General features: G+C 44.5%; 1 protein-coding gene across 2 annotated transcripts in view; it reads left to right on the top strand.

Annotated features, from left to right (window-relative positions):
• CMC1 (C-X9-C motif containing 1) overlaps positions 1-1,775 on the top strand; it is a 65,312-nt gene extending 63,537 nt beyond the window's left edge. For both annotated transcript variants that reach the window (XM_061586417.1, XM_061586418.1), the window contains exon 5: positions 1,544-1,775. In XM_061586417.1, coding sequence (XP_061442401.1) covers positions 1,544-1,664 — 121 coding nt within the window. In that variant the 3' untranslated portion in view covers positions 1,665-1,775. The remainder of the gene's footprint in view (positions 1-1,543) is intronic.
• The last annotated feature ends 12,932 nt before the right edge of the window (positions 1,776-14,707 follow it).

The raw sequence follows: 14,707 nt of genomic DNA, 5'->3' as shown, positions 1-14,707 counted from the left end.
ACAAATGTTCCACTGCAGGAGATATGTGTTTGGTTTTTTTCTTTTTAAAACCAATGAAAATTAGGAACATTGTTTATAGTCCTATTTTCCAGCAGAAGTATTAGTAACAACAGCAGAGTTTGAGAATAAACCAGCCCACCTTTACATATGCACATTAGTTGAATAAAATGAGCAACAGAAACGATCTTCTTTGGTAAAAAGAATAAAGAATATTTACTCACGACCTTTCACATGTTCAGGAAATATAGGCTCTAGCTTAGATAGAAAAGTAGAAGTCTCAATCCATGATAATGATCATCTTGGAAGAGAAGCATGTGGATGCTTCTCTCTCCTCAAGCTTAATGGAAAATATACAGGAATGTACAATAAATCCCCAGACAAAGGAGGAGGAAGCCAGGTAACTAACCCCACCCATTAGGAAGTTACATCACTGTATACAGGTACACAGAGATATTCCCCAAATAGTAGTCAGAAGGAACATCTCCCTTTTTACAGGGGAACATGCAAGTTTGCTTATTCCAACAATATGCAGAGCGGTAACATGGGCTAACCCACACTCATTCATAAAACACTACAAAATAGATGTGTTTGCTCCGGCAGAGGCTGTCTTTGGCAGACAGGTCCTCCAGCATGTTTTACCTGACAAATAATCAACCAGGCCTTCCCAGGAACTGAAGTGTCGGCTTTAAAATATCCCACTTGGTGGTGTCCTAGTGCCGCTCAAGAAGGTACCATTGGTATTCACCTGAAAGGTGTTTCTGAGAGGCATTAGGACACCACCAAGGCCCACCCTTAGCTGACTGATAAATGCCACAAAAAAGTCTACAAAAAGAAAAACCATACACACTTGCAGGGTTCTGGAGAGAGTCATGTGCGGGTATGGTAAATAGTTACTAAGCTGTATACTGATATGAAAGTGTGAATGGGGAAAGGATTAATGTGATTTTAAATTTGAAGTCAAGCTTGGCTAGAAGGTGAACGAGGCTCCTGGTGGACGAATTTCCCAGAAGCAAACTGAAGCTCTGATGTTCTTCCTGCCTCTTCAAGCTATTGGTGGATGATAACCCACTTGGTGGTGTCCTAGTGCCTCTCAGAAACATCTTTCAGGTGAGTACCAACAATACCTTCTATTCTACCCTTCCCCCCAGTTACTTGAAGTAAGATTTTTTTAAAAAACTGCTAAGCATTGGAAGGGAGCTGATTTATCCCCCAATTATCCTTTGAGGCAATGCAACAAGTATAGTCCAGGCATATATGTGGTTAGGTGGATAAGGAGTGCAGGTATTGAAACCTGAAAACATTCCCCTACACACAACAACAACAGGCTCATGAGTTGGCTTCTCTTAAAAATGAAAGCAAACACCAGCTATGATTATATACTCACATAGAATATCTACCAAAGATTAAGTATTGTTATGGTGTGAGTGCTTTCCCTGCAACATTTTGTACATGTCTTTAAGTAGTTCAAAATTTACTACTTTAAGTAGTAAAATTGAACAGAGAAATTACTAAATCTAACGATCACATTTTCCCTGTCTTCCAGCTACTCTGATCCATCGTTTTTTGAAGAATGCAAGGCTGAATATTTGAAGCAAAGGGAAGAGTATAGAGCAATAGGAATCCATTCTGCTGAAAAGCAGAAGAAGCTTTCTACGAGCACGTAGTCATATGTTTTCGCTTAGGCTTTTAAACATGAACTTCGTATGCCTTTAAATAATGGAATTGAATAGATCTACAATCCCTTTGTTACTAAAATAAATAGAGCTTTTATGCTATTATATTTTAAGTTTACCTAGATAATACAGGAAGCCAGAAGGTATGGTCCTGCAGCAAAAGAAGCTCCTCCCATTCAGTTAATTAACTTTACACACAGTAGAAATTTTCAGTTAATGTGAAGCAAATTCTCAGTCACCTTAAGCTAAATATGTATTTTTTTCAGAATACTAAGTTTGTTTTTTAAAAAAAGCTCTGTGCATAATCCATCCTCTCCTTGGAGTATTTATACTCTGCCTACAGACTGAAGTATGTGAGGTGGCTTATAACAGGCCAGAATTACTAGAAAGAGGCAGAAGCGTATACAAGTTTTCCCTCAAGATATTCCAGCTGCTACCCTGCCTCAGAGAGCTACAACAGTTACAAAGTAACTATTTTCTGCAAGTAATGGAGCCAAGCACCTTTCACCAAAATGCTTTTTCTATTATTTGTTTGATACTAACTTTTGCTGAGAGCAGTGGAATTTTTGCTGGTTGTGAATCTTTCAAAGAGGTTATATCTATTAGGAGAAGATCTGTGAAGTTTCATAGCTGGATAGAATGCAAATAACATTTCTTGTATGGGTTCTTCAAAGAGAAATTAAGAAGTTGGTTGATTTTTTTTAGTGGCACAGTAGGGCCCCACTCATACGGCGGTTAGGTTCCAGACCCCTGCCGAAAAGCGAAAATTGCTGAAAAGTGGGGCCCTACTGTACTCCTTATTGAACTTGTCTTCCTCCCATTTCTTCTTGCACCGCCGCATCCAGCTCCAGCAGTTCAGCGAAGGCTGCCTGAGGGAGGAGCTGGCATGTACCAAATGTGTGTGGAGCCGGGACACCCTCAACACCCCCCCGCCACCTTCCAAGTCTCCACCTCTTCTGGCCAGGGAACCTGTGATCTGCTGAGCTCCATTAAAACTATCAACAGAGCGTCGCTGCGGCTCCAAGGGAAGGCGCATGCTGTGCACACCAGCAGTAAGGGGAGAAGGCAGCGTGGCGTTTCTCTTCTCAGAGCCAAGCGGCTGGAAAAAGCAGCCACCAAACCAAATCCAGCTGAGGGGGAGCGGCAACAGCCAACCACCTCCACAGACACTGCCGCCATGAGTGAAAGAAAGGGAGCTGTCGCCGCAAGCTCAGGAGAAAAAGCTGCCATTGCAAGCTCTGCCTCAGTAGCCAGTGAGCTCCAACGGCTGCAGTAGTGAGCTGTGGAGAAAGGAGCCGCCTCCGCGAGCTCCGCTTCAGTAGCTGGCGAGCTCCAAGGGCCGCAGTAGTGAGCCACGGAGGGAGGAGCCACCGCCGATCAGAAGCGGCGTAGTGTAAAGCGTGAGATGGAGTCGCCGCTGTGAGCTTCCAACTTGCCGCTTCAACCAGCTAAGGATGGGGGGCACTGCCGCTAAAGCAAAGGCAGCCGTAGCAGCCTCCGCTGACCCAAAAAAACAGCCACCGCTATTCCCAGAGGTGGCAGTAGCAACCTCTGCTTTCCCAAAAATGAGGACAGGCAGGGAAACAGTTGGGTAGAAGGGAAAAAAAGGGGGGGAAACACCAGCTGTAAAGAATCACCCCCAAAACAACCTAACCAAAAAACAGAAAACACTAAAGGTGAAAGAGGAGGGAGGGAAAGACAAAGCTGGGTACAAAGGAACAACAGTGACAGCCCCAATACGCACTCTTACACACGCATGCTACCTGGGGAAAACCGCCGTATTAGTGGAATGCCGAGAAGCGGGACGCTGAAAAGCGGGCCCTACTGTAATATTAAACAATGGTCTTAAGGACAGGGAGAAGCATTCTATTTTACCTGTTAGTACAAAGAGTAGCTTGCTACATTACTAATGTGGAAAGTTATCCTGGTAAGATGTCAGTATAGAGCTAGATAAGTGACTACTCTAAGGCTGCAATCCAATACACACTTACCTAGGAGTAAGTCCCATTGAACCCAATGGAGTATTTCTGAGGAGGCGTGTATTGGATTGCAGCCTAAGAGTGGACGATATCTAGTGGTAGCATGCTGCTTATGTAATAGTACTCTTCCTCCCATTCTGCAGGGTTAGGGGAAGCCTCAGGAGCAGATGAGGGGAGTGCATTTGCAGGCTCAGAAATTAATTACAGCTGCCACAGCATTGGACCTTCCCCTTAAATACAGGGGCAAAAATCTAGCACCAAGGAAGAGCTTGCGGTCTTTTGAACGAGAGAACAGAATGCAACTTCATTTCTCTTACCAACCCTAGTCTTAACCTTGCCTTCAGCATTGGCTTCTTGCAGTTCTCTCTCATCCCTACCCATCTTATTTTGGGGGTGGGGGGGTTGGTGATGGTGGCAGAGCCAACCATAGCTCAGTGTTAGAGCACAGATATTTGCCAGCAAAAAGTCCCAGGTTCAATTCCTGACATCTCCAAGATCAGGTTGGAGATATGGATGGAAAGGGCTGTTCACAAAGTTGTATACCAATTCTTTTGTAAATGGGACCTTCATCCTGTTTGTAAGCTTTCATGGCCACTGAGATGGTGAATATGGCTCTGTCAGCTCAGGTAGGGACTACTCTATGCATAGTTGCATGCCTATAGAAAATAAAGTGTCAGGGAGGATAATTCTATATATGGCTACTAATTGTGGTGACGATATGTGTCCTCCAGAATCAGAGACAGTAAGCCTGTAAGTACCAGTCATGAGGAAAGTACAACAGGATAGGACTTCTACTTGCAGGTTTCCCCATAGTCATCTGGTTTGCCACTGTGGAAAAACACAATGCTGCAGGAGAATAGGCCATTGGTCTTATCCAAAAGTACTCTTATGTAGCCTGTCATTCACCACTCACTTACTGATTTTCCTGCACCCAGGGAATTTTTTCTAAGAATATGTTGTTAACCGAGCAATGCTCAGGAATTTTAAGAAACCAAACCTTTGAAGGATTCAGGCTGCCATCTTGATTGAAAATGGCATCCAGATGTAGAGTCAAACCTGCTCCTTGATCTCAGGAGCCATCATGCAAAATTTGTTTACACTGTCTTAAGAGGTGTCCAAATGCATGATGAACAAATGAACCAATTTTCAAAAATATATAGTAGACTAACAGGTCCTGCGTTGCTCAGGAATTCTAAGAAAGTTTTACAGATATTTATAAATAAAAAAAATCTAATTTGTTAGTTTCTTGGGCTGTGTGCTCCCCAGGCCAACCCAGGGAACAACAGACAAGGATCCAACCCTGAAACAATCCAGGGGAGGAGCTAATATTTAATTAGGGCATTTAAAACCATGTAAGGTAGGGGAAGGAGAGTTCAATCCTGCCAGTTGCTGCTTTGCCAGCATATTCCCTGTAGGGAACATGATGGTGAAGCAAACCTCTGCAGCCAACAGGATTGCACCCTTGGTGAATGGCTCCTACATGTGCTCAGACACTATGCCAGGCCTGCTTGCCCTCTACACCATCCCCTTTCAATGTGTCCTAGACCACTGAGGTTGAGGCCCAGCTGCCCCTGCCACACCAATGCCATCTCCCCCTCCATGGCTACCTACCATTGCTGTTACATTATGGGAAGTGCCTATCTGAGCCACACCCACATCAGCTGAGCCAAACCCACATCATTTGCCACTGCCCATGCAACTGCCTCCTGCATCAGCTATTACCATAACAGATGATAAGAGATCAATCAACTTCTGGCTCAACACAGGCTGGTAGCCAGTTCTCTCTGCTGGTCCTGGGGCTTGTCTCCTCTTCCAGCATTTATTTATTTATTTTTATTTATTTAAAATATTTCTATCCCGCCCTTCTACCCTATAATAGGGCACTCAGGGCGGCTTACAATCAAGCACATACATAATAAAATTGTACGCAATAAAAATCACAAAAACATTAACATAAAATACATAAAATGCAATTAAAATACATAATATATATATATATATGCACATACATATATGCATATATAGGGAGTGGTACTGAAGGGACTACTGAGGTAGAAATTAACATAGAAGGCATAAAATCAGTGTCAGGCTCTACCTTCAGTCCCTCCCAAAGGCTCTCCGGAAAAAGATCATTTTCAGAAGTCTCCGGAAAACCCTCAGGGAGGGAGCAGAGTGAACTTCTTGGGGTAGGCTATTCCAGAGCTTGGGGGCCACAGCTGAAAAGGGTCTCTCCTGCATGCCTGTCAGTCTAACATCTTTCATTCCAGGCACGCAGAGGAGACCCGAGGCAGATGATCTTAAATCCCGGGCAGGTACATATGGGTGTAAGTGGTCCCTCATGCACATTTGTCCAAGGCCGTTTAGGGCTTTAAAGGTTAGAATCAGCACTTTGAATTGGGCCCAGAAACAAATTGGGAGCCAGTGGAGTCGATAAAGCACAGAGGTGATATACTCCCTGCACCATGCTCCTGTTAACATTCTGGTTGCTGCATTTTGAACCAACTGCAATTTCTGAACCACTTTCAAAGGCAACCCCACACAGAGTGTGTTACAGTAATCAAGCCTCAATGTCACCAATGCATGTATCACTGTGGCCAAGTCAACTGCTTCCATGAACGGACGCAGCTGGTAGACCAGTTTGAGTTGGCCAAAAGACTCCTGGCTACCACAGCCACCTGATATTCAAGCAGCAGGGCAGGATCGAGGAGGACTCCCAAACTGCGGATCTGCTCCTTCAAGGGGAGTGCAACTCCATCCAGAATAGGTTGCAACCCTGTCCCTGGTGGAGTTTTCCCCACGAACAGCAACACTTCCGTCTTGTCTGGATTAAATTTCAGTTTGTTAGCCCACATCCAGCCCTTCACAGCCTCCAGGCACCGGTTTAGGATGAGCACTCCCTCCCTGTGATCAGGTGGTAGGGAGAGATAGAGCTGAGTGTCATAAGCATATTGATGACATTGTACTCCAAATCTCCTGATGACCTCTCCCAGGGGTTTCATATAAATGTTAAAGAGCATGGGAGACAGAATTGAACCCTGCGGTACCCCGTAGGCCAATGGCCAGGGGAACGAGCGGTAGTCTCCCAGCACCACTTTCTGCGTCCTGTCCATCAGTTAGGATTGGAGCCACCATAAAACAGTGCCCCCTAATCCCATCCCAGCTAGACTGCCCAGAAGGATACCATGGTCAATCGTATTGAAGGCTGCCGAGAGGTCAAGGGATGCACTCCCCCTGTCTGATGCCCGGTGTAGGTCATCAAGCAAGGTGACCAAGGCAGTCTCTGTCCCATGACCAGGCCTGAAGCCCAACTGAAAAGGATCTAGATAGTCCGATTCATCCAGCAAAACTTGGAGCTGAGCAGCCACTACCCTCTCAATCAACTTGCCCCAAAAGGGGAGATTAGAGACTGGGCAGAAGTTGTTAAGATCCACAGGGTCTAATGAAGGCTTTTTTAAACAAAGGTCTTATCACAGCCTCCTTCCACAATGTTGGCATAGAACCTTCCCTTAGGGAGGTGTTAATTAAACATGCCAACCAGTCAACCACTCCCACTGGCAGATTTGATTAACCAGGATGGGCAAGGGTCAAGAGAACAAGTAGTGGCCCTCAATTCTCCCAGAATCCTGTCTACATCCTCAGGCTTTACAAGCTGAAACGTATTCATAGAAAAATGACCAGAGGAAGCCTCAAGGACATCTGGCACAACTGTAGTTAGTGAGGAGTCCAAGTCAGTCCAAATATGAGCAATTTTGTCTGCAAAGTGTCTTGCAAACATGTCACAATGAGTAACTGAGGGCTCAGAGTCTAATGTAGGGCCAGAGCCCAAAAGACCCCAGACCACCCCAAAAAGCATTGCCGGACAACACTGAGCAGATGCAATGGTGGCAGAGAAGTGAACTTTCTTTACTGCCATCACCGCCACATGATAGGCTCAAAAATGAGCTTTAGCCTGTGTTTGGTCAGAAGCAGATTGTGTTTTTCTCCATCGTCACTCTAGCCGTCTTTCCTGCCGCTTCATCAGGCCCAAGGTTTGAGTAAACCAATGTGTATTACAGGCCTTCCCTGGTGGGAGAGGGCGCTTTGGAGCAATAGCGCCTACTGCCCAGGTCACCTCCGTATTCCAGAGATTGACCAGGGCTTCGGCAGTATCGCCAGCCATGCTGGGACTATCCCCCAGAGCATTCAGGAAACCATGTGGATCCATGAGTCTCCGGGGGCTGACCATCTTAATCGGCCATTCACCCCTGCAAAAGTTACTGGGGCACAAATTCTAGACATTGTCAGGTGGTGATCTGTCAATGACAATGGAGTCACTAAGAACCCCTCCACCCTCATCACCTTTTTCCTGTCCCGAATAAAACACAAGATCAAGTGTGTGTCCTGCCACTTGTGTTGGTCCAGATGATATTAGAGACAGCCCCATGGTTGTCATGGCAGCCATGAAGTCCTGAGCCAGGCCTGTGAGTCTAACCTCGGCATGTATGTTGAAGTCACCCAGGACAATCAGCCTGGGGAACCTCAACACCAATGCCGAGACCAGCTCCACCAGCTCAGGGAGGGAGACTGTTGGGCAGCGGGGTAGATGGTACACCAAAAGAATCCCCACTCTGTCTCCCTGACCCAACACCAGGCACACACACTCAAAGCTGGAGGTGTTAGGGACAGGGTACCTGACGGGAGATAGATTCCCTGCAGACAATTGCAACCCCACCTCCCCGTCCCCTGCATCTAGGCTGCTGGAGTGACACAAAAGCTGGTGGGCAGAGCTGGGAGAAACCTACTCCAACTTGGTCATTTAGCCAGGTTTCAATAATACAAGCAAGGTCAGCGCATTCATCCAGGTTTAAATCCTGAATTAAAGTGGTTTTATTAGTCACTGACCTTGCATTCATCAGCAGGACAGTAAGATCCAGGGAGTTCCCAGCATAGCTACCAGTGTCCCGAGGGTTGGAAGGGGGACCAGAAGGGATGCAAGCATGAAGATGTCTTATATCCCTTCCCCTGTAACAGCCAGTCTGCCTCCCACCGCTATTAAGTCCCCTGCCCAATATAACCTCAATGGCAGGCCCCCAGACTACGCCTACCCCGACACATATTGAAAGGAGCCTGATGCTGAATTTTTTTTAAAAAAAAAGTTAAACAAATGAATAAAACCCTCTTATGTAGTTCCCAATAGCAAACCAATTCCCACCTCCCCTCTCTCTCCTGCTCCCAGCAATTTATGTAACTTCATTTGCTGTCTTAGTAGCACTTCCGTGTCAGTTTGAATAGACAAAAGAGCGTGCCACAACTGACTGCTTCGCTTTGGGCGTGGCAGTTCTCTCCCTTGTTAGCCCCAACTGGCTTCAGCTGGCACCCAGGCCTTGCAGGGAGTAGCAGCTGACACCCGAGGAAGCCTGCAGTTGGAGTTTTGCAGGAGGCCACAGCAGCAAGGTGTAGGTCCTGCTGGGTTTCTCTCACCTTCCTCAGGGCTTGCCTTGGCTAAAGGTGGCTCTTATGAAGGGGAGCTCTCTTCCCCGCCCTCTGGCAGTTGACCTCTCCCTTGTTAGCCCCAACTGGCTTCAGCTGGCACCCAAGGCCTTGCAGGGTGCATTGGAACCTTTGCAGCGTTGGCTGCTCCCTTTTCAGTCCTGCTGGGATCTGCATTCCCTGCAGGCAACATGCTGGTGAAGTACGCTCCTGCAGCTAGCAGAATTGCACTCTCCACTTACCAGCTGGTGAATGGAAGATTCAGTCCTGCTCAGTTTGATTGCATGGATGTGTGTACCCCTACTGAGATCAGACGCACATAGCCAAAGTGCAATGTGGGACAATTTGAAAGCTCTCTTGAAAACAGCCCCCTCCTGCTCTTTGCACACTCTGCCTGCCCCTCTTCCTTCCTGCCCAACACCCCACCCCTTGATCACTCCAGGCAGCCTGACATAGGGTTATCTGGGATTGTCTCAATGCAACATGGTCAAAGCCCAGATTCACCTGATGCAGTTTAGGATTCAGGATCCAATTGGGGATTCAGTTTCCCACCACATTTGATTAAAATCATTGCCGTTTTCATAGGTTCAGTCCTCCATTTTGATTCAAAATGGCATTCAAAAGTATCCAAATATAAATCAAAACCTCGTGTCTAAGGAACTATCACACCAAATTGGGTGATATTAGAGGTGTTCAGTGCAGTCTCGGACACCTAAGCCTGCCATCTTGATTCAAAATGGTGGCCAACAGTATCCAAATGTAGACAAAAACAGGCTCCTCTATCTCAGGAACCATCACGCCAAGTTTTATTATTATATCTCAAGAGGTATCTGAATGCATAGAAGACAGACAAATCACTTTCCATAATATATAGATCCTGCAAGCCTTGTAAGCAGTAGCTTATACAAGTATAACTGATTTCTCCATTTACCATCCAAGTAAGAACTCTTACCAAGCTAGCCTTGAAAGCAATTCTCAAATACTTATTTTGAGAAGTGTTGCAGAGAGGGTACTGTTATCCAGAGCTTGGAAAAGTTATTTTTTTGAACTACAGCTCCCAGCAGCCTAATCCAGTGGCCATGTTGCCTAGGGCTGATGGGAGTTGTAGTTCAAAAAAGTAACTTTTCCAAGCTCTGCTGTTATCTCTACCCCAGGGGCACTGCTGACCTCCATGCCATCTTTCTGAAACCACACCCATCTGCCCCACACTTGATGTCATGTGACATCAGGTATAGGGCAGGTAGATATAAGTGCAGAAAGCAGGACTGAACTCCTTACACATTAGATGATTGGTAGGGAGTTCAATCCTGCTTGGTTCCACTTAGAACTGGCTGGTTCACCTGAACCCTACACAAATTAGACTGAACTTCCTGTGCATCAGCTGATTACAGAGTAGTGTACTCCAAGCTCTACCAGAGCTTTGCAGAAGCTATACAGATTGTGTGTACACCAAGCACTGTAATATAATCCTCACTTCCTTTTGCAGAATCATCACCCTAGTTCTTTATTCAAAAGGACATGAACCATGGAGGAAAATAAATATATTCAGATAAAGTCATACGCTTATGTAGAACATAAAGCTCTTTGCAGACCCTGGAGCAATTCCAAACATCCATTGCAGCTTTTCCCTGCCTTTCCATGGGAAGCTCACCAGAACTGTCTAAGCAATGGAGGCTAGTGGAATTATACCTGCTGGGTGCCTGTGAGGTCACTATCCTCGCAAAAATATCTATATTATAATAAACTATTGAGTTGTACAAATACATAGCACCACAAAGTATCTTGATACAATATTCACCAAGATAAAATTATAGCAGTTATCCCAATGTCATACAATGAGCTTCGTGGCTGTATGAGGATTTGAACCCTGGTTTCTTAGGTCCTAGTCCAACACTAACCATTACAATTTACTAGCATGTGACATGGTTAGGATTATGCTACATGGAACACTATAGGCTGCCAAGATTATCAAGGGCTGCAGCTGGTTTTTAACCAGCTGATTCTCAATGCAAAAGTTTCCAATGGTGAAGGTTTAATCCTATATATATATATATATATATATATATATATATATATATATATATATATATATATATATATTAATGATGATCACTGTAATTGTTACATGCACAGGCCCTATGGCAGTGGTAGGCCTAGTTGTAGGGGAACTATTTCTGGGGTTGCCAGAGCACAGCGTTACTCTCCTGCAGTGCTTGGTCAATCTAGTCCTGCATTTTGCTTCCTACAATGGAAACTAAATGAAGACCATAAGCAGGGTTTGATGTCAGTAATGCTTTTTTGTTGTTTGCCTCCTTCAGCATATTCAGAGTTAGACTGCCTCTAAATTGAAGAAGGAAAGGTATCTGTCAATTTATTGCTATATGGAACCTCCAGCTTCAGAGACAGTCTATCTTTGAATATGTTGAAGTTGGGGAAAATGCTGAAGTTTGGTGATTGGGGGGGCTGCTTGAAGGGGGAGAAGTGTGTGTATATTTTGGGGCCAAAAGCACTTTCTGTTGTTCAACACCCCAGCAATACCATGCAATGAACACACACACACTCTTTAATCATCCTCCCCACTTGCATTTCAATACAGAAGTCTCCAGAATGCTCTCTTCTCCCTGCTCAACAAAGTAATTGCCAATGAACACACACATACCCCGCTACTCTCCCTGCTGCCTCCCCTTACAGCCCTGACAAGGAGACAAGAAGGAAGGAAGGCATGTCCCCAAATCAATATAAGCAAACAGCTCTCCTTCTCAAACCCCAGCTTAGCTAAGAAGGAAAGACCAGCTGCTGCTACTGCTGCATGAATTAAGTAGCCACCATTCTTCTCTCACCCACCACAATAAAAGCAAGGGCTTACTATCTCCTCATCCAAGGAAACCTGAACTGTCTCAATCAGTTCCTCTCTTCTCCTTGTACACACAAAATAAGTAAAATCAATGACTGCCGCCCCACCCAGTTTTTTGGTTCAGCTATAAGTGTGTGTTGAAAGTGAGGGAATGGACTCATGCAGGGCACAGACTCAGAAAGAACAGCAAGCACCCAGAGGAAGAATGCATGGTCCTGATTGGGGGGGGGGCATTGAGGCCCACCTGTATCTCTGCTTATTTTCCTAGTCTTTTGATATGGGAATGAGCCCATTAGCTACTAAGAGAAGGGGGGGGGGAGAATGGGCAAGCATCTACTACCCTCCCTAACTAAGCCTTCTGTAACCATGCTTGTTTTTTGTAACCATTTCCCTTCCAGGAGACAGAGGTTAAGTGCTTCTAAGAAGCCTCTCAGTCAGTGAAAATGTATTAATTGTGGGTATCAGATAAATTTATTTATTTATTTATTTATTATTTTATTTATTTATTTATTTTGTTGCATTTATATACCGCCCATAGCAAGTAGCTCTCAGGGCGGTAAGCAGCATAGGATAAAATACATACATCGTAATAATAAAATCACAAAACATATATGACATAAAGAAAAAACAAAAATACAATTAAACAAAATATAAGAAGATAAAAGGATTAGTATACAAGATTAAAAAGCTAAAAAGATTAGAATGATTAAAGACTGGTCTATGGCTTTGGAGGTTTTAGAAGATTCAGAATTGTGGGATGGCACCGCTACACTTGGCCCAAGAGACCATCCTCACCTGCCTCTAAGGGTAGGGAGAGAAAAAGGCCTACATCACTTGATCCATAGCCTAGCTTTAAAAGGCATGGTGTGAATTTAGGACCAGTATTTGAGATGAATTCCCTGTGGGAATTACTAGCAGAGCAGAAAGCACTGAGTCTTGGTTGGGAGTACAGCTAAGAGAGCAAAAGGATCAATGTAAAGAGCAGGGATCAGCAACTTGTAGCCTCCACCTGTTGGAATACAACACTCATTGCCCCTAATGACTGGCTAGGCCCAGGGTGGCCACTCTGTGGCTCTCCAGATGCTGCTGAACTACAGCTCCCATCAGTCTCAGCCAACACAGCTCATGGTCAGGGATGATGGAAGCTGTAGTCCAGCAGCATCTGGAGAGCCACAGAGTGGCTATCGGGCTGATGGGAGTTCATATTCTGGACAGTCACAACTCCCCCACCTGTGATGTAAAGTAAAAAAGGGTGGGGAGAAAGGAGGTATTGCTACGATGCTAGCAGTTCGTAACTGTTTAACATTCCACTTGTTTTTCTTCTCTGCAAAGTGAAGCTACACCTTAACTTAGTGTAATAGTTTCAGTCCAGTTCTGTCATGTTAAATTGGATATGCAGCAAAGGAAGCACACTGTTGACTAAATGAAATTTAACTCAAAACTTTCCTAAGTTTAAAAAGAAAACACCCTGAAACTTACCCATTAGCCGAGGTATCTCTTTCAGCACTTCTGGGAATTTCCAACTTTCACACATACTTTCATATTGATCAAACTGGCTGGATTTGTGTATACAAGGCAGCCTTCAGTCTTTTTTATGGTATTTCAAAGCAAGAGCAGCAAGTCTTTGGTGTGTGTTTTTTAAAGTAGGAAATATTTAAAGGGACAGCCTTATTTAGTATAATTGCAGACTTTTCTGTTTAACCAATGCATAATGAATGCTTCATAAACTCACTGGTTCCCAAGTGATGTCAAACTCATTTTTTTTTCTTTGGGGGAGCGGGGTCAAGGGCAGTTAGGATTACAAATCCAGATGAAAGCAATACTTTTCTGCTAAGAGTACTAGCTTTTCTCCATAAACTAGCCCCATCTATGTTATCACTACATTTCACTGCAGTGTAGAATACTAAAGGAGTTGCGTTATATCAAGACAGAACATTGGTCCATCCATCTCAGTACTGTTCATTTTGACTGGCACCAGTTCTCAAGGGCAGGGTTAGCCAAAGTGGTGCCCCTCCAGTTATTATTGGACTACAACTCCTATCACACTCAACCAATGTCATGAATGGTTAAGGAGGGATGGAAGTTGCAACCCAACAACATTGGGAAGGCACCTCATTGGCTCCCCCATGCTCTAGTGTTTCAGACAGGGAACTTTCCCAGCGTTACCCAGATAGGCTGGGGATTGAGCGTGGGACTTTCCGCATGCAAATCAAGTAATCTATACCACTGGATATCTACAGGTAGACTTGTACAACACAAACTACGTAAAATGGGTCTCAAGGGTTCTTCAATATGTTAATTCCAGTGTCTAGGCTGGAATGAAAATGCATGGAACATGAAAGTGAAAGAATAATCACCTCAATAAGTAACTCATCCCAAGAGACTGAGCAGGTTAATATTCTCAATATATCATGGCAGCTCATAAAAGGTGCGTGTCCTCCCAAGTAAGAATGAATTTACATACAATGTATATAGACTATATTCTGCTATGCACGTGAATGGGCAAGGAGCAACACAGAACCTGATGTAAGGCTTTCAAGACAGAAACCTGAAAAGAAACATCAAGGCAGAGATTGCCCAGGTGTAGAATTAAGCAGCAGATACCAAGATGTCATACTTGTATCTTGCAATTGTGGACACAGCCTTTGCCAAGAAGACGTAGCTCACATAAGTCGCAGTCAAAAAATTATTTGTATCAGTTAACAGAAAGACATTTTCAAACAAAAATAATT

The sequence above is a fragment of the Rhineura floridana genome, chromosome 10, assembly GCF_030035675.1.
Source record: "Rhineura floridana isolate rRhiFlo1 chromosome 10, rRhiFlo1.hap2, whole genome shotgun sequence".
NCBI lineage: Eukaryota > Metazoa > Chordata > Lepidosauria > Squamata > Rhineuridae > Rhineura > Rhineura floridana.
Note: the sequence above shows the minus strand (reverse complement) of the source record. Positions and strands in the feature narration are given on the sequence as shown.